This window comes from Ranitomeya imitator, chromosome 7 (assembly GCF_032444005.1).
Source record: "Ranitomeya imitator isolate aRanImi1 chromosome 7, aRanImi1.pri, whole genome shotgun sequence".
NCBI classification, from domain to species: Eukaryota; Metazoa; Chordata; class Amphibia; order Anura; family Dendrobatidae; genus Ranitomeya; species Ranitomeya imitator.
This window is the reverse complement of record NC_091288.1, coordinates 122,581,123-122,605,773: the sequence shown is the minus strand read 5'-3', so window position 1 is coordinate 122,605,773 and position 24,651 is coordinate 122,581,123. Positions and strand designations below refer to the sequence as shown.

At 45.8% G+C, this 24,651-nt stretch overlaps 1 protein-coding gene across 1 annotated transcript in view; it reads left to right on the top strand.

The window, feature by feature from the left end:
- COL5A2 (collagen type V alpha 2 chain) overlaps positions 1-24,651 on the top strand; it is a 525,281-nt gene that overhangs the window by 349,160 nt on the left and 151,470 nt on the right. Inside the window, exons 14-15 of the mRNA XM_069733787.1 lie at positions 13,522-13,575; positions 19,195-19,239. Coding sequence (XP_069589888.1) covers positions 13,522-13,575; positions 19,195-19,239 — 99 coding nt within the window. The remainder of the gene's footprint in view (positions 1-13,521; positions 13,576-19,194; positions 19,240-24,651) is intronic.

Here is a 24,651-nt window from a genome sequence, read left to right as displayed (position 1 = left end):
TTGATAACAATATAACTGTCATAAAATGTCACTCAGAAAACTAATGCACACAAACAGTATGTGGGATATTGGGAATACTGAGTTTTCAATCATGGACAAACCTCATGTTAGAGGTTTTCATAACTGAAAATTTCAGTGTGTATAACTATTCATCTCCCTAAAGTCAGTAATAATAATTTTATTTATATAGCGCCAACATATTCCGCAGCGCTTTACAAATTATAGAGGGGACTTGTACAGACAATAGACATTACAGCATAACATAAATCACAGTTCAAAATAGAAACCAAGAGGAATGAGGGCCCTGCTCGCAAGCTTACAAATTATGAGGAAAAGGGGAGACACGAGAGGTGGATGGTAACAATTGCTTTAGTTAGTCGGATCAGCCATAGTGTAAGGCTCGGGTGTTCATGTAAAGCTGCATGAACCAGTTAACTGCCCAATTATGTAGCAGTGTAGACACAGAGGGCTATTAACTGCATAAAGTGTATGAGAACATGAAGCGAGGAACCCAATTATGTTCTTTTTTTTTTTTTGAATTGGCCACACAAGGATAGTTAGTTTAATGCGTTGAGGTGGTAGGCCAATCTGAACTAATGAGTTTTTAGGGCACGCTTAAAACTGTGGGGATTGGGGATTAATCATATTAACCTAGGTAGTGCATTCCAAAGAATTGGTGCAGCACGTGTAAAGTCTTGGAGACGGGAGTGAGAGGTTATGATTATTGAGGATGCTAACCTGAGGTTATTAGCGGAGCGGAGGGCACGGGTAGGGTGGTAGACTGAGACCAGAGAGGAGATGTAGGGTGGTGCTGAGCCATGGAGTGCTTTGTGGATGAGGGTAATAGTTTTGTACTGGATTCTGGAGTGGATGGGTAGCCAGTGTAATGACTGGCACAGGGTAGAGGCATCGGTGTATCGGTTGGTGAGGAATATGATCCTGGCAGCAGCATTCAGGACAGATTGGAGCGGGGAAAGTTTGGTAAGAGGGAGGCCGATTAGTAGAGAGTTACAATAGTCCAGACGAGAATGAATAAGTGAAACAGTAAGAGTTTTTGCAGAGTCGAAAGTAAGAAAAGGGCGAATTCTAGAAATGTTTTTGAGATGCAGATAGGAAGAGCGAGCCAGTGATCGGATGTGGGGGGTGAATGAAAGCTCGGAATCAAGTATGACCCCAAGGCAGTGGGCATGTTGCTTTGGCGTAATGGTGGAACCGCACACGGAGATCGCAATATCAGGCAAAGGTAGGTTAATAGAGGGAGAAAACACAAGGAGTTCAGTTTTTGACAGGTTCAGTTTCAGATATAGCTTAAATAGCTGTTGCAAAAAAAACAATTTTTATAAAACATTAAGCTTAAGATTAATAGGGGTGCCCAAACTTTTTCATATAACTGTATATATATATACATATATATACTGTATATATATATATATATATATATATGTATATATATATATCTATATATATAATTGTCTAAGGGTTTTTCCGTCTGTCTGTCTTTCTGTCTGTCTGTCTGTCTGTCTGTCCTGGAAATCCCGGCTCTCTCAATCAGCAACGGGCACAGCGATGATGATGTCATAATGGTTGCCATGGCGACGATGATGTCATAAAGGTTGCCTCGACCAATCAGCAACGGGCACAGTCTGCCGCGAATTCTGGAATCATCATTGTCCATATATTACAGGGACATGCATATTCTAGAATATCCGATGCGTTAGAATCGGGCCACAATCTAGTATATATATATATGTGTGTATGTGTGTGTGTTTGTATCAATGATGATGTCATAATGGTTGCCATGGCAACGATGATGTCATAATGAGTTGCAATGGTGACGATGATGTCATAGTGGCTGCTATGGTGACGTTGATGCCCTAATGGGTAGTAATGGTGACAATTATGTCATAATGGTTGCCATGGCAACGATGATGTCATAATAAGTTGCCATGGCGATGATTATGTCAGAATGGTTGCCATGGTGAACATTTTGTCATAATGGGTATATGGGCATGGAACTATGGGATAGTGGATGTGTGATGGGTATATGGGCATAGAACTATGGAATCGATGATGTGTGATGGGTATATGGACACGGGACTATGGGATGGAAGATGGGTATATGGGCATGGGACTATGGAATGGAGTATGTGTATGATGGGAATATGGGCACGGGATTATTGGATGGAGGATGTGTGATGGGTATATGGGCACAGGGCTATGGGATGGAGGATATGTATGATGGGTATATGGGCAAGTGACTATGGGATGGAGGATGTATAATGGGTATATGGGCGTGGGACTATGGAATGAAGGATGTGTTTCATGGGTATATGGGCAAGGGACTATGGGATGGAGGATGCGTATGGAGCGCCCCCAGACGCATGGCCGCGGGTTACTCGGTACCGGTCCTCTCTGTATCGGTTCTGGGGTTGTCACGGTGACCCTGCTAAGGGGCGTCCAATGAAAGGGGTGATGAAAGTCGGCCAAGGTTTCATGAAGCCACCTGTGGTATTCGGTCAGGGTTTCCGACGCTGCTTGGGGTCCGCTGGGGTGGTGTTATGGCAGCTAGATGGTATACCTTCCCACAGGTGAAGTATATCCCCAGGGCTTCCCAGTAGTGTAGGTGGTAATGATGTGGGGCGCAGGTAATAACGAGGACGTAGGGTTGCAGTCTCTTTACCTTTTACTGATGACTTCGGGATCCGCAATTCAGAGCACTGCTAACCGGGCTGGCTGAGTTCGGCCGGTCCAAAGGCACATCCAGAGTTCCCTTTGCAGGTGAAAATCAGTGCCTACCAACTAGCGCCTGTGTGTTGTAGTTCTTCCCTCCTGAGCATTTGGGATAGTCCTCACAACCTTCGTATTCGTTCTTTCTCTCTCTCTCTCTTCGTCCCCCAAGTTTATCTGGATAGGACGCACCCGTTTGATGGGAAGGCTCGGAGCTGTTCTGGGACCCTAGAGATGCCCCTCTCCACGCTTGCCCCCTATGTCTTCGTAGGTGATGTAAGGTAGACAGCCAACCTATAATCAACTGTCCTGCCGCTGTTTGAAGTAATGCTTGGAGTCAGTTAATTCCTCTGTGTTCCGGCCACCGGCTACGCGCCTGAGTAGGATGTTGCCGTTCTCGGGGCACGACTCCTACTGGCTCTCCTTTGTGCTTTGATCTTACTTCTCACTTTTCCACAATATCCTTCTCTTCGTGTTCTTTCTAAGGATGCCGCCGCAAGGTAGTGCAGACGCGGCTCCGTCACGTTCTGTCTTTCTGCTAGGTACCTGCCAGGAACCCACCCCTGACAGGTCCTCCCTGGAGCTCTCCCAGGCTGTGTTCTGTCCTAACTTCCTATCCAACCCCCAGTTTTACCAGTGTGAGGAGTGGCCTAATACATAGTGCCTTTTGCTCCCCCTGGTGGCTGGAGTGTGAAGTGTAATGTGTGACTGTGATACCTGGTCAGGTGAACTCTTTTAGTGCAATCAGACATAACATTACTCCCCTTAGTGGCAGAGCGACATTACTGCAACGACCAGGACTCTGGGGCGCTGCATGTATGATAGGTATATGGGCATGGGGCTATGGTATGGAGAATAATCATTATAATTTACCACACAGGATAGGATTAGATACACAACTCAGCAGTCAGTAATACAGGATAGGATTAGATATACGGCTCAGCACACAGTATCACACATGAGAGGATTAGATACACAGCTCAGCAGACATTATCACACAGAATAGGATTAGATACACGGCTCAGCAGACTGTATCACACAGGATATGATAAGATGCATGGCTCAGCAGACAGTGTCACACAGGATAGGATTTGATACACAGTTCAGCAGTCACTATCGCACAGGATAGGGTTAGGTACATGGCTCAGCAGACAATATCACACAGGATAGGATTAGATACACTGCTCAGCAGACAGTATCACACAGGATAAGATTAGATACACGGCTCAGCAGATGGTATCACACAGGATAGGATTAAATACACAGCTCAGCAACAGGATGTGCCAAAGGAGAGGACATATTTATTCCAAGAATTCCACTCATTCCATCTGATTTGCCTTTTGATTTTAAACGCCTCCAGTTTTCACTTCGACTGGCATGTGCAATGTCCATTAACAAGGCTCAGGGACAGTCCTGGAAAGTAGTAGAGATCGATTTGCAATGTCCATGCTTTTCTCATGGTCAACTTAACGTGGCCTGTTCAAGAGTTGGAACTGCCAAAAATCTGTTCATCTTTGCACCGGAAGGAAAAAACAAAGATGTTGTTTATCAAAAGGCTCTTGAATGAGTTGAAAATAAAATACTATCAATACTTAGGTAATTGTTTAGTTAATTTGTGTTGCAAATCTGTAGTGTTGAGTATATGATGTGAAATGCTTTATGTGCAATATAATCATTATAATTTGTTATAACTAACCACAGTTAGTTACTATGCCCGGGCAACGCCGGGCTCTTTATCTAGTTTATTATATACACCAGAGCTCCTAAGGAGGACGTGCGTTCACCCCGAATCTTCACAGCCTTCATTAGTGGGGCTCCCTTCTCCTAATAATGGTTTCTCAATACATTTTTGCATTTTGACTATTATTGGAGACATTTGATTGTTGTTTTTTACCTTCTTTTTGTGCTTATCTTATTAAACGATTTGTCCTGACATATTTGAAGAGTCCGATTACAGTTGTCACATGTTATACATAATGTTAGGGCTAACAGAACACACTAAATAATAAAGAGGTAGATATGATGTGCATTCGCAGCCCAGGGTCCACCATGCAGAGATGGTACCTGCTGCTGAGTAATGGCAGATGGACACTTGCTCACACGTGGGTTTGAGTTCACCCCGTGTGAATGGTAACAAACTCTGTTGCTTCACAGAGCCGGGAAAATACACTGCGCCCTGTTAACAGTCACAGGGTGCAGCTGCAAAACACTAGTGGGATCTCTATGAACCACCCCCACTAATCTGGTGATTGGACTCGCTCTGACCCTCGGTTGTTTTGAGCCCATGCCTGAGGATGCCCCGAGCCAGATGCAGAGTCTAAGCGGGAATTCCCACCCTACACTGACAGGCTGTCAGGAAAGTGCACTGATTACGCACGGTGCCGTATAAGCGGGCACTGCAAAAGGCACTGTAAAGTTTGCTAGGTGTGCAGTTAGCACTGTCGGACGCTAGATAGCTTCCTCCATTTGCGAGCAGACAACAACACTAGGAATGGGAATGATTAAGGAGCTTTCATCCATCAACAGTCATTCATCTACACACACACACATTATCAAGTTTATACCAGCGCATGGCCATGCGGCCATGTGAAACTTTTTAAGCTCTCCAGGACCTTCCTAGTGATCCAGTAGGATTTGCTACAGGACCTGAGCATGTGACCCGCGACCTCCAATGAGAGGTCATGCCTTGGGCATGCTCAGTAGAGGAAAAGCAGGACTTAGTCCCAGGAGTGTCTGCTTGCCGCTGAACAGTGCTGGTTACAATGGCTGGACCTGGAAGGGCAGCAGTAACCAAGCGCACAGTATCTGCATCAGCCAGACGCTGGAACTGACGTCTCTGCTGAGCAGGCTCCACTGCAGCTGGAGAAGAATGGGAGACTGCAGTGGACATGGTTCGAGATTCCCCCTGTGAAGCGGTGGGAACTCGACACCTAACATTACCCCTCCTCCTAGGGCCCAGCCTGGGCCTCAATACATTCAAAGGCTGCAATGTGCAGCGTGGCCCGAATGTGCTCCACAGGCTCCCAGGTTCTTTCCTCTGGGTCGTGACCCTTCCAATCCGCCAGATAGAACTTTTTGCCACGTATCACCTTGCACCCCAAAATAGCGTTCACCTCATAATCATCCGAGGATGAACCCGATGTCCCGGCAGATGACTCATAAAACCGGGACATGTGAACGGTGTCGGTGATACCCAGGCGTGGGGGAAGAGCCAGACGATAGACCACAGGGTTAACCTGTTCCAGAACCTTGAAGGGCCCTAAGTAGCGAGACGCAAACTTATTGGACTCAACTCACAGCCTGATATTGCGGGCGGAGAGCCACACTGTCACCAGGAGCAAAGGTCAGAGCGGGGCGCCGATGTGTATCGGCAGAGGACCTCATTCTCTCCTTGCAAGCCCAGATAGCATCCTGTGTATGGTCCCAGGTGTCCCGTGCTTCCACTGCCCATCTGCCACCCTAGAGTTGTCAGAAGACATGGGCATGGGCACAGGAACCCGTGGATGCTGGCCGTAATTAAGGAAGAATGGGGTCTGCCCAGTGGAGTCGGCTATGGCATTGTTCCAGGCAAACTCTGCCCACGGGATGCCCAGTTATCCTGCCTGGCAGAGACAAAATGTCGTAGATATGTGACCAGGGTTTGGTTGGCTCTCTCTACCAACCCATTAGTCTCGGGATGGTACGCTGAAATGAGATTCACCTCAATACTAAGTAAGCGACAAAGCTCTCTCCAGAACCGAGATGCAAACTGTGGACCCCGGTCACTGACATTCTTGTCAGGCATACCGTGTAAACGGAAGAGATGTTTGACCAACAACGCCGCCAAGGCTCGTGCAGAAGGTAACAATGGAAGAGGCACCAAATGCACCAGTTTAAAGAAATGGTCAGTAACAACCCAAATAACGGTGCAGCCACAGGACTTGGGTAAGCCTACCACAAAGTCCATCCTGACCATCTCCCAGGGTCTATCAGCCACCGGTAGGGGGTAAAGTAACCCAGCAGGCCATTGTCGAGGGGACGTATTCTTGGCACAGGAGACGCACGCCTGAAAAAAGTCTCTAATATCATAAGCCATATGCGGCCACCAATACGTCCTCGCCAGAAGCTCAGATATCCTTTTGATCCCAAAATGTCCACCCACCCTGTTTCATGGTTAGGACAAGGTTATGTCTTGTACTCTCAGGGTTAATATTCTTAGCCTCTCTTTCAAGATGGAAGGGCTATTTATACTCGCACCTAACCTGGTATCCTTGTCAGCTATAGGTTTTTCTGCAGTCTGTATGCTTGACCTCTGAAGTGTGTGCTGGCTTGCTTTGTGTCTTACTGTCACCTGCTTTATTTGTTTTCCTGGATTACTGACTTCTGACTTGGCTTCTGACTATTCTCTGACTCTCCCTGTTAGTATCTTGTAATCTCCTGGCTAAGACCTCTGTTTGCTTCACTATTCTTTTATGCTTGTCCCTTCTCTGTTTCCCCAGCGTCTGGCTCCACCCCCGACCGCCTCCCACTCTATCACATGATCGTAGGTCCTTCTGCTTTACCTGATCACTCTGTCACATGTGGAAGGTCCCGTTGGTGTTCATGTTAGTTACCCGATGTCTGGTCCAGCTCCGTTGCTGCTGGGTGCAGTTTCCCCTGCAGCATTAATACCCGGGTATCGTGACACCCTGGACGAGTGAGCCAAAGAGAGAACCTGCGGTCGCAAATTGGATGGTATGAAAGTCTTGCCCGAGGGCACATACTCTACACTGGAGCCACAGTTCTCAGACTGTCAGAGGGAGCAATTACCTGAGGCTGCTCCTCCTCCCCCTCTGATGACACAACGGAGCCAGAGAGAGAGTCGGCGTGAATGTTCTTCTCACCAGATAAGAAATGAAGGGTGAAGTGTTACCGGGAAAAGAACAGGGACCATCTGGCCTGGCGAGAATTCAGCCGCTGGGTTGTCTGCAAATATACCAAATTCTTGTGGTCAGTGTAGACTTGGAAGGGAAAGCAAGCATCTTCCAGGAGGTGTCTCCATTCTGAAAAGGCCAACTTCATTGCTAGCAACTCCCTGTCCCCGATGGAATAATTCTTCTCTGCCGGAGAGAAGGTCTTGGAGAAAAAGAAGCAAGGATGCTTACGACCTTGAGCATCATTTTGGAAGAGGACCGCTCCAGCTCCGACAGATAAGGCATCCACCTCAATAATAAAAGGCTTATCTACATTGGGACGATGTAGAATGGGAGCGCTAGCAAAGTGGGACTTAACAGATAAGAAGGCTTTGTAGACCTCCTCTGACCACAATTTGGGATTTGCTCCCTTCTTGGTGAGGGCTACCAAGGGAGCTACCAAAGTTGAGAAATAGGGAATGAACTGGCGATAATAATTAATGAACCCCATGAAGCGCTGTACCGCTTTGAGAGAATGAGGGTCCTGCCAGTCCATCACTGCTTGTAGCTTGGCAGAATCCATAGCTAATCCCTGGGTTGAGATGATATAGCCCAGGAAAGGCAAGGACTCCTTCTCAAACACACATTTCTCCAACTTGGCGTAGAGGGAATTTGTCCATTGGAGGTCGAAGACTCTGCAAACAATCAATATCTGGAGAGAAGATGAGAATATCATCCAGATAGACTACCACCAAGGTGGAGAGCATGTCCCAGAAGATATCGTTCACAAAGTCTTGGAAGATGGCTGGGGCATTACAGAGCCCAAAGGGCATCACTAGATATTCATAGTGCCCATCTCTGGTATTAAAAGCCATCTTCCACTCGTCCCCCTCTCAGATGCGAATCAGGTTGTAAGCACCCCGCAGATCTAGCTTAGTAAATACCCTTGCTCCATGGAGCCTATCGAAGAGCTCAGATATCAGGGGCAGAGGGTACTTATTCTTAACGGTAATGGCGTTAAGACCCCTGTAGTCTATACATCGACATAACTCTCCGCTCTTCATCTGCATGAAGAAGAACACCGCACCCACAGGTGACATTGACTTCCTAATGAATCCTCTTGCCAGATTCTCATGGATGAACTGTTACATTGCCTCCGTCTGGGAGAGACGGGGATAGACATGTCCCCGAGGAGGCTCTGCCCCTGGCAAGAGGTCAATAGGAAAGTCATAGGGGCGTTGAGGTGGAAAAGTCTCCGCAGCTCTATCGGAGAAAATGTCCGCATAAGACCAGTAGTGTTTGGGTAGAGAGCTAAGATCTGTGGGAATCTCCGTAGTGGCAACCTGAACGCACTCCATCTGGCATCTACCTTCACAAGATTTACTCCATCCCAGAAATCTCCCAGAGGACCACTCAATATGTGGGGAGTGGTAACGCAACCAAGGTATCCCAAGAAGAATCTCGTTTATTCCCCCAGGAATGATGAGAAGGGAAATGATCTCCTGATGAGATGGAGACATGGATAGTGTAAAGGGAATCATCTGATGTGTAATCTGTGAAGGCAGTGCCGACACATTCACCACTCTTCCGGTCATTGGTTTGGCTTGCATAACTAGGGATATTGCATGCCATTGGGTGAAGGAAGAAGACATGAAATTTCCCTCTGCCCCAGAATCCACACAAAGCTCAACGATAAAAGTGGAAGGGCCAAAAGTAATTGTCCTCTTGAAGGACAGTTTGGAGGAAAACACCGCTGTGTCTAGTGAACCTCCTCCTACAGTTACTAAACGCAGTCGTTTTCCCCACCACTGTGGACAATTCTTGGAATAATGTCCTGACTGCTGGCAGACACTACAGACCATGGGTGTTCACACAGCCCAAGACTAAGAACCTGCTTGCGAAACCTCCATGGCCTCATAGGGCTCGGACGCCTGGACAGGTGACTCCAGACGTTTGGCGAAGGTAGGCACCAACTGAAACCTTTGTCTACACTGGGTTCGCTCCAACCTTCGCTCATTAAAACGGAGGTCTATGCGAGTGGATAAAGTTATTAACTCCTCCAGAGTAGCGGGAATTTCCCTAGTGGCCAAGGCATCCTTTACATGGTCAGCCAGTCCTCTCCAAAACACTGGAATCAGGACTTTATCTGACCACTCCAGCTCAGAGATGGTACCTGCTGCTGAGTAATGGAGGATGAACACTTGCTCACACATGGGTAACAGTTCACCCCATGTGAATAGTACAAACTCTGTTGCTTCACAGAGCTGCCAAAATACGCTGCGCCCTGTTAACAGTCACAGGGTGCAGCTGAGAGACACTAGTGGGATCCCTATGAATCACCCCCATTAATCTGGTGATTGGACTCGCTCTGACCCTCAGTGGCTTCTGAGCCCGTTCCTGAGGACGCCCCGAGTCAGATGCAGAGTCCAAGAGGGAATTACCACTCTACACTGACAGGCTATCAGGAAAGCGCACTGATTGCGCACGGTGCTGTAAAAGTGGGCATTGCAAAAGAAACTGTAATGTGTACTAGGTGTGCAGGTAGCACTGTCGGGTGCTAGATAGCTTCCTCCATTCGCAAGCAGACAACAACACTAGGAATGGGAATGATTAAGGGGCTTTCATCCATCGACAGTCATTCATCTACGCACACACACGTTATCAAATTTATACTAGCTCATGTCCGTGCGGCCATGCAAACCTGTTATAGAGGAAGCTTTCCAGGACCTTCCTAGTGGTCCAACAGGAACTGCTACAGGACCTGAGCATGTGATAAGAAAAAGAAGCATGTTTGACTTAGTAATCTGCTATGTGTGTGGCCAACTGAAGACCATCATGATGTCAGCTGTTGGAAGTCACTGTGCAAACTTTGTAGTTCATTCATTAACCATGAGTTGCATAATGAGGAAGCACATGCAGACTTGACATAAAAGTTTCTTACGGCTGTATCACTGTGATGCACACACAATTCTTTATCCTTCCATGTGTCAGTATCATGTGTAACCAACAGTTAAACTAATTTTCTCATTATGGAGAGTAATTACATATCACTAGGCTATGCTATTAGTGTCAAGAGAAGCAATTTATCAACTGGTAAGTAACAACTTATCAACAAATTATCAACTTAGTTGATAAATTGCTTCTCTTGACACTCCCAGATCTATAGCTACAGCAATCACCGAATCCCCCTTCTCGAGCAGAGTCAAGGCACAGGATTTCTCTTTCATTTTAAGCTTCTTTCGACCCATTGTGGGAGATAATAAAAAACTGAGGGAGATAATAAAAGACTGCCTAATAGCAAAACTGGCTGAGCTGCACATAACAACCAATCAGAGTACAGCTTTCGCTTTACCAATTAAGTGAAAACTGAGCATTGATTGGTTGATATTTGCAACAAAGCCAGCTTTAATATTAGACAGTTTTTTATTATCTCCCCCATTGTGTACACTTTTAAAAAGTGAAATTATGATGTGGATTTTATATGTAAAGTTTTTTTTTGCTGCGCAAGTGTAAAGATTTTTTTTTCCGGCACTGTATGTTGGCCAGGTATGCAAATCACATGCATAAGGTCACAGGATAGCTTTTTTGTATCAGGGAATCGTAGTAGAGTAAATAGAGACTCGTCCTAATTCTGGCCTGCCCCTTTAATAGTATTGGCTATATGTTTGGGCTCCTCCTGATGCAAAATTTGGAGCCAGATTCATCCTTGCCACCTGGCAGAACTAGGCATAGACAGCCAAAAATGATGCACGACAGAGCATGTGCTGACTCTGTCTGCATCAATGACCTCTTCAGAGCATATCACTGAACACTGTTTTGTGGAAGTTCAGATCTAAGCCCACACAGCCACCGAATGCATTTACACAGAATCGATGGTCAATCACACAATGCACGGGCAAAATGTAGGTCCATTGAGTGAAATAAATGATAAGATTGTTTAAAGAGGCAACTTCTTTCACATTGATGACCTAAAGTTAGGACAGCCCCTGTCCTAAGGGGATGACCTATCCTTAGGATAGGTCATAAATGTCTGACTGGTGGGGGTACAACGCCTGTCACTCCCATCAATCAACTGTCATTGGTGGCTGGAACTGCACACACCCCGCACCCCTCTATCTCCTGCACCCCTTATCCCTCTCTTCTGCACCCCGCAGCCCTCTCTCCTGCACCCTGCACCCCTCTCTCTTACACCCTGCACCCCTCTCTCTCTTGCACCCTGCACCCCTCTCTATTGCACCCTACACCCTGCACATCTCCATCTCTTGCACTCTGTACCCCTCTCTCTCCTGCACCCTGCACATCTCTATCTCTTGCACCCTGCACCCCTCTATCTCCTGCACCCCTCTCTCCTGCACCCCTCTATCTCCTGCACCCTACACCCCTCTATCTCTTGCACCCTGCACCCCTCTGTCTCCTGCACCCTGCACCGCTCTCTCTCTTGCACCCTGCACCACTATCTCCTGCACCCTGCACCCCTCTCTCTCTTGCACCCTGCACCACTTTCTCCTGCACCCTGCACCCCTCTATCTCTTGCACCCTGCACCCCTCTATCTCTTGCACCCTGCACCCCTCTATCTCCTGCACCCCTCTATCTCTTGCCCCCTGCACCCCTCTCTCTCCTGCACCCCTCTATCTCTTGCACCCTGCACCCCTCTCTCTCCTGCACCCCTCTATCTCTTGCACCCTGCACCCCTCTATCTCCTGCACCCCTCTATCTCTTGCACCCTGCACCCCTCTATCTCCTGCACCCCTTTATCTCTTGCACCCTGCACCCCTCTATCTCCTGCACCCTGCACCCCTCTATCTCTTGCACCCTACACCCCTCTATCTCTTGCACCCTGCACCACTATCTCCTGCACCCCTCTATCTCTTGCACCCTGCACCCCTCTATCTCCTGCACCCGGCACCCCTCCATCTCCTGCACCCTTCTGTCTCTTGCACCCTGCACCCCTCTATCTCCTGCACCCTGCACCCCTCTATCTCTTGCACCCTACACCCCTCTATCTCTTGCACCCTGCACCACTATCTCCTGCACCCCTCTATCTCTTGCACCCTGCACCCCTCTATCTCCTGCACCCGGCACCCCTCCATCTCCTGCACCCTTCTGTCTCTTGCACCCTGCACCCCTCTGTCTCCTGAACCCCTCTGTCTCCTGCACCCTGTACCCCTCTCTCTCTTGCACCCTGCACCCCCTTGCTCCCTTCTATCTCACACACCCTGCACTTTTCTGTCACAGTCTGGACCTTTATTTCCCACAGCCTGTAATGCCACACATCCCTCTGTCAGTCTTTACCCCCACAGCCCACAGAGCCCCTCCACCACTCTATCACATGCACCCTGCACTCCACAGGTAACCGTTCCCTCTTTACCTCTCACAAGTTTCCCCATCTCCTTCAGCTTTTCCTGCAGCTTCCAGCTGGCAAAACTCTGTGGCTCCTCCCCTTGTGTCACATGATCGTGATGCCATCGCAGGTTCTGTACCATTCAGATGTTATTTCTTCCGTTTAGGCAGGGAGCTGATTAGTGCTCCCCTTTCCCCAGCGTGCACTCGCATATCGAAATGCCCCCCTTAAAAAAACTTGGCCTGCCCCTGCAACCTGCTGGACTAAAAAAAAAAAAAAAAAAAAAAACCTTTCTCAGGTGCCGCCCCTAGGCATGTGCCCTCAAGTGCCTAGTGGCAACTATGGCCCAGCCTATACCATTGCTTCATTATCATAATTGGTGGTGCTCGTGCAGCGAGATAGGGAAACTCCTTCAAACCTCTATCCCTCCTGATGCATTTCACTTTAAGGTAGTAGTTAAACCAATAAAATTGAACATTATGTTAAAATTCAACCTGCTGTATTATAATTGCAGAAAACCTAAAGTTAAAAAATGTTATTATTGTATGATTTGATGTTGACATCTTATTTTGACTTTTTAGGGTCATAAAGGACTGGATGGTCCAAAAGGAGAGATTGGGGCAGCTGGTTCAAAGGTAAGAAGCTAAAATAAGCAATATCTGTGGCGTGGACCTGTCAGTATCTCTGTCTGTTACAGAGATATATTTGATTTTTATTTTGACTGATTTTGACTATGATGGGGGAAGCTTTGTGCTTAGCTTTAGCCAAGATAGTTAACAACAACTGACATATCGGATGTAAACATGCATATATGGGTCCAGACCGGAACAAGAGAAGAACCAAGAGAATAAAGGAGCAACTCCTTACATAATATACTTTAATCCTACAAAAGCAATTGAGAAATCTGCCCTAAGCAATAAAGTGAGATGAGAAACAGTACTATTAATGATGTATAAAGAATGATATATTGAAAAATTCACATAATATTAAAAGGTACTGTATATACCCTAAAGACAAAAAAAGTTAGGTGTAGAAGGGGAAAAACCTGACACACATACAATCACACAGATCTCATGGCAAAAAAATAAATACATGAATAGCAGCACAGAGCACAATACAGAATTGCACATGTATATCAATATAACAACTATATGTAACAGACAAGGATACAGAAATTACATGTGGAGAGATGGTATATACTAAAAAAGGAAATAAATGTAACATAGTTAGTAAGGCCGAAAAAAGACAATTGTCCATCCAGTTCAGCCTATATTCCATCATAATAAATCCCCAGATCTACGTCCTTCTACAGAACCTAATAATTGTATGATATAGTAACATAGTATGATATAGTAACATAGAACAAAAAAATAAAAAAAAAGGACCTCTTGATCTGCAGTCAAATGCTCTACCACTGAGCTATACCCCCTATATTTTTATTAGGAAAAAATGTGCATAGACCTAAGCATAAAGTGCTGCTCATAGCGCAGTGAGGTATCAATGCTTACCCATGTGGGAGAGACCTAGGTGACAGGCTATATTTGCCTTAGCCTCGAGGAGCATTTTGCGTGATGGGCTTCCTCGGGCACCTGTTCAGTATCTCAATCTGTTGCAGAGATATTTTTGACTTTTATTTTGACTATGATGGGGGAAGCTTGTTGCTTAGCTTTGGCCAAGATAGGTAGTGTTCAGACCAATTCACCTCTTTCATTAATTTTGAGGTCCATTGAATATGATGGAAAAGTTAACTCATCATTTTTGTCATATATTCCCCAAAACAAATCACAAAACCTGATGAATTCGTAGACCAATATATCCCAATGGGCAAAAGTAACATAAACTGGACACCTCCAGTCAGAAGTCTGAGCTTTATTTCACAAATAAATTCATAAATAATATTATTATATCATCTATCATACACTACTCAACAAAGAAATTATAGCATTAAGAAGGGAAATTCATGTAATTATTTAAATCACATGATTAATAGACATATTGATGATATTCTAATGGTGAAAAAATGGAAACAACATTTTCTGAAATTTTCAATTTATTCAGCATTAGGAATGAGTACCACATGCAGAAATACATACGCTTACAGGTTTGGTTGCTATCTTTCTTTCTTTCAATGTTCTTTTTATTAGGAAAAAAAATCAGCATAATACAAACTTTTTCATGAAAACAACTGTAACAAGTTGAAGTCAACTAAAGAAATACAGGCGTAACAATCCTCATATATTGGGTGTTATTCCAACTAAACCTGCATTATCATATTTTACAGTTAATTACTTGTTCAAAAACCTTTTAAAACAACAAATTGAGAGAGAAGTAGAAAAGAAAAAAGGCCTCTAGATAGAGGGTAGAAGGAGGAGGAGTTGGAGGAGGGGGGGTGAGGAGAGATGGGGGGGGGGGGGGAAACACCATGGGATGGGATGCGATTATGATGAGATTGTCGCAAGATAGTTTGACTGAGACCTAAAATGGATCCATGGTGTCCAAACGTTAAGGAATGCAGTGATGGTGTGGCTAACTCTTGCCGCCAGCTCCTCAACCTGAAACAATTGATCAATTTTTGAGTACAGTTATTGACTCGTGGGTATTGTTGGCGAGTTCCAGTTAATCGGGATCAGAGATTTCCCAGCCGCTAGAATAAATTGGGCTAATTAATTGGCACAACTATCCTTGGGCCAGATATGTAAGTTTAGGAAGACATTCTCTGGTTTCAGAGTAACCCTCCTCCCCAGCAGCTTGCTTATAACCGAGGCTACCTCACTCCAAAATGGACTTAAGCGTGGGCAAGACCACCACATGTGTTTATAGTCACCCACACCAGTTCCACATCTCCAACAATTAGTGTTTGAGTTATGGCCCCAACTTTGAGTCTGTTGTGGTGTGATATACCATCTAGTTATGGCTTTGTAGGAATTTTTGAAGGACCATGAGAATTTTTATATATTTGTTTAATCTGCTGCTCGGAAAGAGGAGTGCCTATGTCTTTTTCCCAGTGGGCTATGTATGCCCTCTTCAAAGGTACATCCACTTTGAGTAGAAGTTGGTAAATTGTTGAGAGAATTTTTGTGGGGGGCTGCAGGCTGGCGCATAAGGTCTCATAGGGAGATAAAGTTCTGTCCAAGTCAACCAAATGGGTTTTTTGGCAAAGAATGTGAGAAAGTTTTCCATGCTGGAGGAATGTGAGGCCCGATAATCCAGGAATCTTATGTAACTCCTGTAATGGAAGAAGTGTCCCATTTTCAAACAATTGCTCTATCGAGATATGGGTGGCTCGGAGAGGAAGATCGTCTAATAAATCGGTGACCTTGGTGAGAGGGGAAAGGGCAGGAACCAAGGCGGAACCCAGTTTTTTCCAAATTTTGATCGTGGCTAAAGTGTGATGATTTTTGTATTCGGCTAAGTTCTGTAGTTTATTGTTTCCTAACATAATAGCACAAAGGGGATAGGGGGACATTGCCTCTTCTATATCAAGCCATTGCTTATTCTCTGAGCTTCTAATCCAGTATATTGTTCTGGTTAAGTGGGTGGCTTGGTAATATTTAATTATATCTGGGGCACCCATTCCACCCATTTCTTTTGGCAAGGTAAGGGATTTAGCGTTGATGCGTGGTCTGCATTTTTGCCATATATATTTAAAGAAAAGGGAATTAACTTTATTTAGGAAGGAGGTGGGTATTTGGATTGGGAGCATATTAAAAATATAGAGAAATTTTGGCAGTATAAGGCTCTTTAATATGTTCTTCCTTCCTATCCAGGATAGAAAGGTATCCTTCCAGGTACGGAGGCAAGTGGATACTGTTTGGAATAACTTTTTAAAATTAAGTTCAAAGAGGTCTTTATGGGAGGCACTTATTTGGATGCCCAGATATGTCAGACTTTTAGATTGCCAAGGAAAGGGATAGGAGGTCTTGAGCTTCTTCACTATATTATTGGGCAGGCCTAAGTTTAGTATCTCAGATTTGGTTTTGTTGATTTTGTAATTGGCCAGATTGCTATATTTTTCTAGGACTTTAATTATCGCAGGGATACTACTTAAGGGCTTGGTTATTACAAACAAGAGGTCATCTGCAAACGCTGCTGTTTTATAGTGTGTGCCTTGTATTTGCAGACCTTAAATCTCAAGGTTTTGTTGAATGGCCTGTAGAAGGGGTTCGAGAGATAAAACAAAGAGTAGCGGGGACAGGGGGCAACCCTGTCTCGTACCATTGAATATTTGGAACGATTCTGTGAGGGAACTATTTAACCTAATTCTTGCCGTTGGAACTGTGTACAAGCCCATTATTGCAGACACTGAAGAAGGTGGGAAGCCAAATTTCAATAATGTTTCCTGCAGGAAGAGCCAGTCCACCCTGTCGAATGCTTTTTCAGCGTCAGTACTCATCAGAGCCAGTGGAATATTTTTCACTTTTGCGTATTGTATAAGATTCAGGATTTTATACGTGTTATCCTTCCCCTCTCTCCCCTTCACAAACCCTGTTTGGTTTGAGGAAATTAGTAGAGGGAGTACTTCCGCAACTCTATTAGCCATCATTTTAGCGTACAGTTTTAGATGCGTATTTAATAAAGATATAGGCCTGTAACTGCCACATTGCTCCGGATCTTTAACCTCTTTATAAATTAGTGAGATTCTGGCCTCTAGAAGTTGTCGCGGAGCGCTCTCACCTTTTTGAAGAGAATAACACATATTGAGGAGGTGGGGGCATAGGATTTCTGAGTTGGTTTTATAATAATACGAGGTGAAACCATCTGGTCCCGGTGCTTTCCATTTTGGGCAAGTCGACAGGGTAGACTGGAGCTCCGCGAGTGTAAATGGTTTGATGAGGTGTTGTTGCTGCACCGTGTTTAGGGTTGGGAGATTTAGGTTCCTCAAGAAGGATTGGGCATCCTGTCTTATTTGATACATTCCCTCCCCTCCCTCCATCGGGCGTATTTGGTATAAAGATTTATAAAAGTGCAAGAATTCTTTTTCAATCTGTGAATAATTCTGGGTCTTAGAGACGTCTTTGGTTCTAATTGAATGTATAAAGGTACGGGTCTGCTTTTTCTTTATTAACGACATGGTCAATTTAGATGCTTTGTCTCCATGAACAAATAGACGATTCCTCCACGAGGCAAAAAATTTAGTGGATTGTTCTCTCAGGAGGTCTTTTAATCTTTGCCTCTTGGTAGAGAGCTCTATGCTGATTTTCTAAACTAATTATTTCTCCATGGAGAGAGTTGATTTCTTTGTTTTTCAATTTGTTTAAATATGATGCAATGGAGATGAGTTCTCCTCTTATCACTGAGTTGTGGGCTTCCCAGAGTGTTATAGGTGAAATCTCTGTATTATTATTGAGTTCGAAATATGTTTGTATGGCCTTTTTAATGCGAGTTTTGGATGAGGGGTTATCTAATAGAGAATCATTTAACTGCCATGTTCTATATGGGGAAAATTGTTTAGATAGAATTAGTTCGACTAATACACATGCATGGTCAGAGAATATACAGGAGACTATATCAGCTTGGTGTACATTAGATAATAGGGATCTTGGAGCAAAGACATAATCGATTCGATGATATGAACTGTGTGGGTGTGAAAAGAATGTGTAATCTCGCTTCGTTGGGTTAAAGTAATGCCAAAGATCTATCAGATTTAGGGAATGAAGGGCAGTCTTTAGCCTTGCTAGATCTCTCAATGAAATCGTACTTCTTTTTTTTGTGGTGTCAATGGAAGGTTCAAGAGCCAAGTTAAAGTCTCCCCCTAAAAGGAGGACACCCTCCCTGAACTCTCTTATTTGGTTTGGTTGCTATCATTGAGGTTATTAATGGTTGTCTGAGGACTGTTCTGTTATGCTGAATGCACTTGGACAAATCATCAAGGTGCTGGCAGCTCCCTTTTAAATTGCCGACCAATAATGTTACAGATGTGCTCGATGGGAGACAAGTCCGGAGACTCTGCAGACTATGGTAGGTCACAATGGCTGCTCACCATAGCATGAATAATATGCAACCTGTTATGTTGAAAAAGGTCTCCTGTGACACTTTGACAGAACAAGAAACATTCTACAGCTTTTGAGATACGACAATGAAAAAAAAAAATCAAATTTTGAAGGTGTAAAGTATATGGATCCTTACATGATTTATGTTGAACCTATTGCTATAAGTAAGCTTAAAACTTATGTTTACACATATTTTACATGGGCAGATATGAAACAGAACATTTAGTTAACTACATACGGTATTCTTTTTTTGTTTCACTTTAGGGTGAATCTGGTCCTACTGGTCCTATGGGTCTAAATGGCCCACCGGTAAGTTTGAGACATCATATGTAGCCACTTTGTAATTTGCAACCTAATTTTCTTATTTTTTTCATTAATTCATGTAATCAATCATCATTCAGCCCAGCTGTAATTGCATTTGTCATTTTACTTGCTTTTGATCATACATGTAGCTAAGCTGCGTAATGTGTCACTGTAATACATGTAATAGACTAGGAGAATGCAGATACATTTCCATTGTAGCCGCCCAACATTGCATTTTGGTAGCCATATAAAACATAAAATCTTCTCAAAGTATTGGAAGAAATTTACTAGTCCTTTAAATGGTTATTTATTCTTTTAAAAAAGTCTTCCTGCTCTCAATCTCACCAATCTACCAATGTGTGAGAGTGTCTAGTACATACTATGTGATAATTCCCTGGTATTACCCATGTATGTGATTTGAAAGCTTTCAAACATGCGCCGACTAGACATAGCCAGCTTCTCTCAATTCTCCGCTGTAGAGAAGCCCTCTAAGTCTAGTCAGGACGTGACCACAAGTATGCAAATAGCAGACATCTTGTTACATAAATCACGCACTCACATGCAAAATGCCTGGAATTTGAGACATATAGCACAATGTCCTGTTTTGGCAGTTTGCAGTCACACAGAGTAACTGCCCATTTTTATTATGAGACTTGACAACCCCTTTAAATTGCCAGGATCCCACCAAGAGCCTGCAAAATGTCTCATTGGGGCATTTTTTTTCCTTTGAGTGAGGGTAATTGTTAACAACTACAGGAAAGGCGAAAAAAGGCCCAGTGCTTTATTTAAATGTTCAATTGATCTAAAAAGCAGGCTGTAGAAGGAGGCATTATCAAGGTGATGAATTGTATTAAAAGCCAGTAGCAATCCACACCCACTGATCTGTGATTACACAGGAGGAGAAAAAAATCAGGCAGCTGCTTTGTATTAGCGACCAGTAGCAATCCACACCCCTCATCTGTGACTGCACAGGAGGAGGAAAAAATCAGGCAGCTGCTTTGTATTAGCGACCAGTAGCGATCCACACCCCTCATCTGTGACTACACAGGAGGAGGAGACATAAGGCAGCTGCTTTTTATTAGCGATCCACACCCCTCATCTGTGACTACACAGGAGGAGGAGACATCAGGCAGCTGCTTTGTATTAGCGACCAGTAGCGATCCACACCCCTCATCTGTGACTACACAGGAGGAGGAGACATAAGGCAGCTGCTTTGTATTAGCGATCCACACCCCTCATCTGTGACTACACAGGAGGAGGAGACATCAGGCAGCTGCTTTTTATTAGCGATCCACACCCCTCATCTGTGACTACACAGGAGGAGGATACATCAGGCAGCTGCTTTGTATTAGCGACCAGTAGCGATCCACACCCCTCATCTGTGACTACACAGGAGGAGGAGACATCAGGCAGCTGCTTTTTATTAGCGATCCACACCCCTCATCTGTGACTACACAGGAGGAGGATACATCAGGCAGCTGCTTTGTATTAGCGACCAGTAGCGATCCACACCCCTCATCTGTGACTACACAGGAGGAGGAGACATCAGGCAGCTGCTTTGTGTTAGCGATCCACACCCCTCATCTGTGACTACACAGAAGGAGGAGATATCAGGCAGCTGCTTTGTATTAGCGACCAGTAGCGATCCACACCCCTCATCTGTGACTACACAGGAGGAGGAGACATCAGGCAGCTGCTTTGTATTAGCAACCAGTAGCAATCCACACCCCTCATCTGTGACTACACAGGAGGAAGAGACATCAGGCAGCTGCTTTGTATTAGCGACCAGTAGCGATCCACACCCCTCATCTGTGACTGCACAGGAGGAGGAGACATCAGGCAGTTGCTTTGTATTAGCGACCAGTAGCGATCCACACCCCTCATCTGTGACTACACAGGAGGAGGTGACATTGGGTAGCTGCTTTGTATTAGCGACCAGTAGCGATCTACACCCCTCATCTGTGACTACACAGGAGGAGGTGACATTGGGTAGCTGCTTTGTATTAGCGATCCACACCCCTCATCTGTGACTGCACAGGAGGAGGAGACATCAGGCAGCTGCTTTGTATTAGCGACCAGTAGCGATCCACACCCCTCATCTGTGACTACACAGGAGGAGGAGACATCAGGCAGCTGCTTTGTATTAGCGATCCACACCCCTCATCTGTGACTACACAGGAGGAGGAGACATAAGGCAGCTGCTTTGTATTAGCGATCCACACCCCTCATCTGTGACTACATAGGAGGAGGAGACATCAGGCAGCTGCTTTTTATTAGCGATCCACACCCCTCATCTGTGACTACACAGGAGGAGGAGACATCAGGCAGCTGCTTTGTATTAGCGACCAGTAGCGATCCACACCCCTCATCTGTGACTACACAGGAGGAGGAGACATAAGGCAGCTGCTTTGTATTAGCGATCCACACCCCTCATCTGTGACTACATAGGAGGAGGAGACATCAGGCAGCTGCTTTGTATTAGCGATCCACACCCCTCATCTGTGACTACATAGGAGGAGGAGACATCAGGCAGCTGCTTTTTATTAGCGATCCACACCCCTCATCTGTGACTACACAGGAGGAGGAGACATCAGGCAGCTGCTTTGTATTAGCGACCAGTAGCGATCCACACCCCTCATCTGTGACTACACAGGAGGAGGAGACATAAGGCAGCTGCTTTGTATTAGCGATCCACACCCCTCATCTGTGACTACACAGAAGGAGGAGATATCAGGCAGCTACTTTGTATTAGCGACCAGTAGCGATCCACACCCCTCATCTGTGACTACACAGGAGGAGGAGACATCAGGCAGCTGCTTTGTATTAGCGACCAGTAGCGATCCACACCCCTCATCTGTGACTACACAGGAGGAGGAGACATCAGGCAGCTGCTTTGTATTAGCGACCAGTAGCGATCCACACCCCTCATCTGTGACTACACAGGAGGAGGAGACATCAGGCAGCTGCTTTGTATTAGCGACCAGTAGCGATCCACACCCCTCATCTGTGACTACACAGGAGGAGGAGACATCAGGCAGCTGCTTTGTATTAGCGACCAGTAGCAATCCACACCCCTCATCTGTGACTACACAGGAGGAAGAGACATCAGGCAGCTGCTTTGTGTTAGCGATCCACACCCCTCATCTGTGACTACACAGAAGGAGGAGATATCAGGCAGCTGCTTTGTATTAGCGATCCACACCCCTCATCTGTGACTACACAGGAGGAGGAGACATAAGGCAGCTGCTTTGTATTAGCGATCCACACCCCTCATCTGTGACTACATAGGAGGAGGAGACATCAGGCAGCTGCTTTTTATTAGCGATCCACACCCCTCATCTGTGACTACACAGGAGGAGGAGACATCAGGCAGCTGCTTTGTATTAGCGACCAGTAGCGATCCACACCCCTCATCTGTGACTACACAGGAGGAGGAGACATAAGGCAGCTGCTTTGTATTAGCGATCCACACCCCTCATCTGTGACTACATAGGAGGAGGAGACATCAGGCAGCTGCTTTGTATTAGCGATCCACACCCCTCATCTGTGACTACATAGGAGGAGGAGACATCAGGCAGCTGCTTTTTATTAGCGATCCACACCCCTCATCTGTGACTACACAGGAGGAGGAGACATCAGGCAGCTGCTTTGTATTAGCGACCAGTAGCGATCCACACCCCTCATCTGTGACTACACAGGAGGAGGAGACATAAGGCAGCTGCTTTGTATTAGCGATCCACACCCCTCATCTGTGACTACACAGAAGGAGGAGATATCAGGCAGCTACTTTGTATTAGCGACCAGTAGCGATCCACACCCCTCATCTGTGACTACACAGGAGGAGGAGACATCAGGCAGCTGCTTTGTATTAGCAACCAGTAGCAATCCACACCCCTCATCTGTGACTACACAGGAGGAAGAGACATCAGGCAGCTGCTTTGTATTAGCGACCAGTAGCGATCCACACCCCTCATCTGTGACTGCACAGGAGGAGGAGACATCAGGCAGTTGCTTTGTATTAGCGACCAGTAGCGATCCACACCCCTCATCTGTGACTACACAGGAGGAGGTGACATCAGGCAGCTGCTTTGTATTAGCGACCAGTAGCGATCCACACCCCTCATCTGTGACTACACAGGAGGAAGAGACATCAGGCAGCTGCTTTGTATTAGCGACCAGTAGCGATCCACACCCCTCATCTGTGACTGCACAGGAGGAGGAGACATCAGGCAGTTGCTTTGTATTAGCGACCAGTAGCGATCCACACCCCTCATCTGTGACTACACAGGAGGAGGTGACATTGGGTAGCTGCTTTGTATTAGCGACCAGTAGCGATCTACACCCCTCATCTGTGACTACACAGGAGGAGGTGACATTGGGTAGCTGCTTTGTATTAGCGATCCACACCCCTCATCTGTGACTGCACAGGAGGAGGAGACATCAGGCAGCTGCTTTGTATTAGCGACCAGTAGCGATCCACACCCCTCATCTGTGACTACACAGGAGGAGGAGACATCAGGCAGCTGCTTTGTATTAGCGATCCACACCCCTCATCTGTGACTACACAGGAGGAGGAGACATAAGGCAGCTGCTTTGTATTAGCGATCCACACCCCTCATCTGTGACTACATAGGAGGAGGAGACATCAGGCAGCTGCTTTTTATTAGCGATCCACACCCCTCATCTGTGACTACACAGGAGGAGGAGACATCAGGCAGCTGCTTTGTATTAGCGACCAGTAGCGATCCACACCCCTCATCTGTGACTACACAGGAGGAGGAGACATAAGGCAGCTGCTTTGTATTAGCGATCCACACCCCTCATCTGTGACTACATAGGAGGAGGAGACATCAGGCAGCTGCTTTGTATTAGCGATCCACACCCCTCATCTGTGACTACATAGGAGGAGGAGACATCAGGCAGCTGCTTTTTATTAGCGATCCACACCCCTCATCTGTGACTACACAGGAGGAGGAGACATCAGGCAGCTGCTTTGTATTAGCGACCAGTAGCGATCCACACCCCTCATCTGTGACTACACAGGAGGAGGAGACATAAGGCAGCTGCTTTGTATTAGCGATCCACACCCCTCATCTGTGAGTACACAGAAGGAGGAGATATCAGGCAGCTACTTTGTATTAGCGACCAGTAGCGATCCACACCCCTCATCTGTGACTACACAGGAGGAGGAGACATCAGGCAGCTGCTTTGTATTAGCGACCAGTAGCGATCCACACCCCTCATCTGTGACTACACAGGAGGAGGAGACATCAGGCAGCTGCTTTGTATTAGCGACCAGTAGCGATCCACACCCCTCATCTGTGACTACACAGGAGGAGGAGACATCAGGCAGCTGCTTTGTATTAGCGACCAGTAGCGATCCACACCCCTCATCTGTGACTACACAGGAGGAGGAGA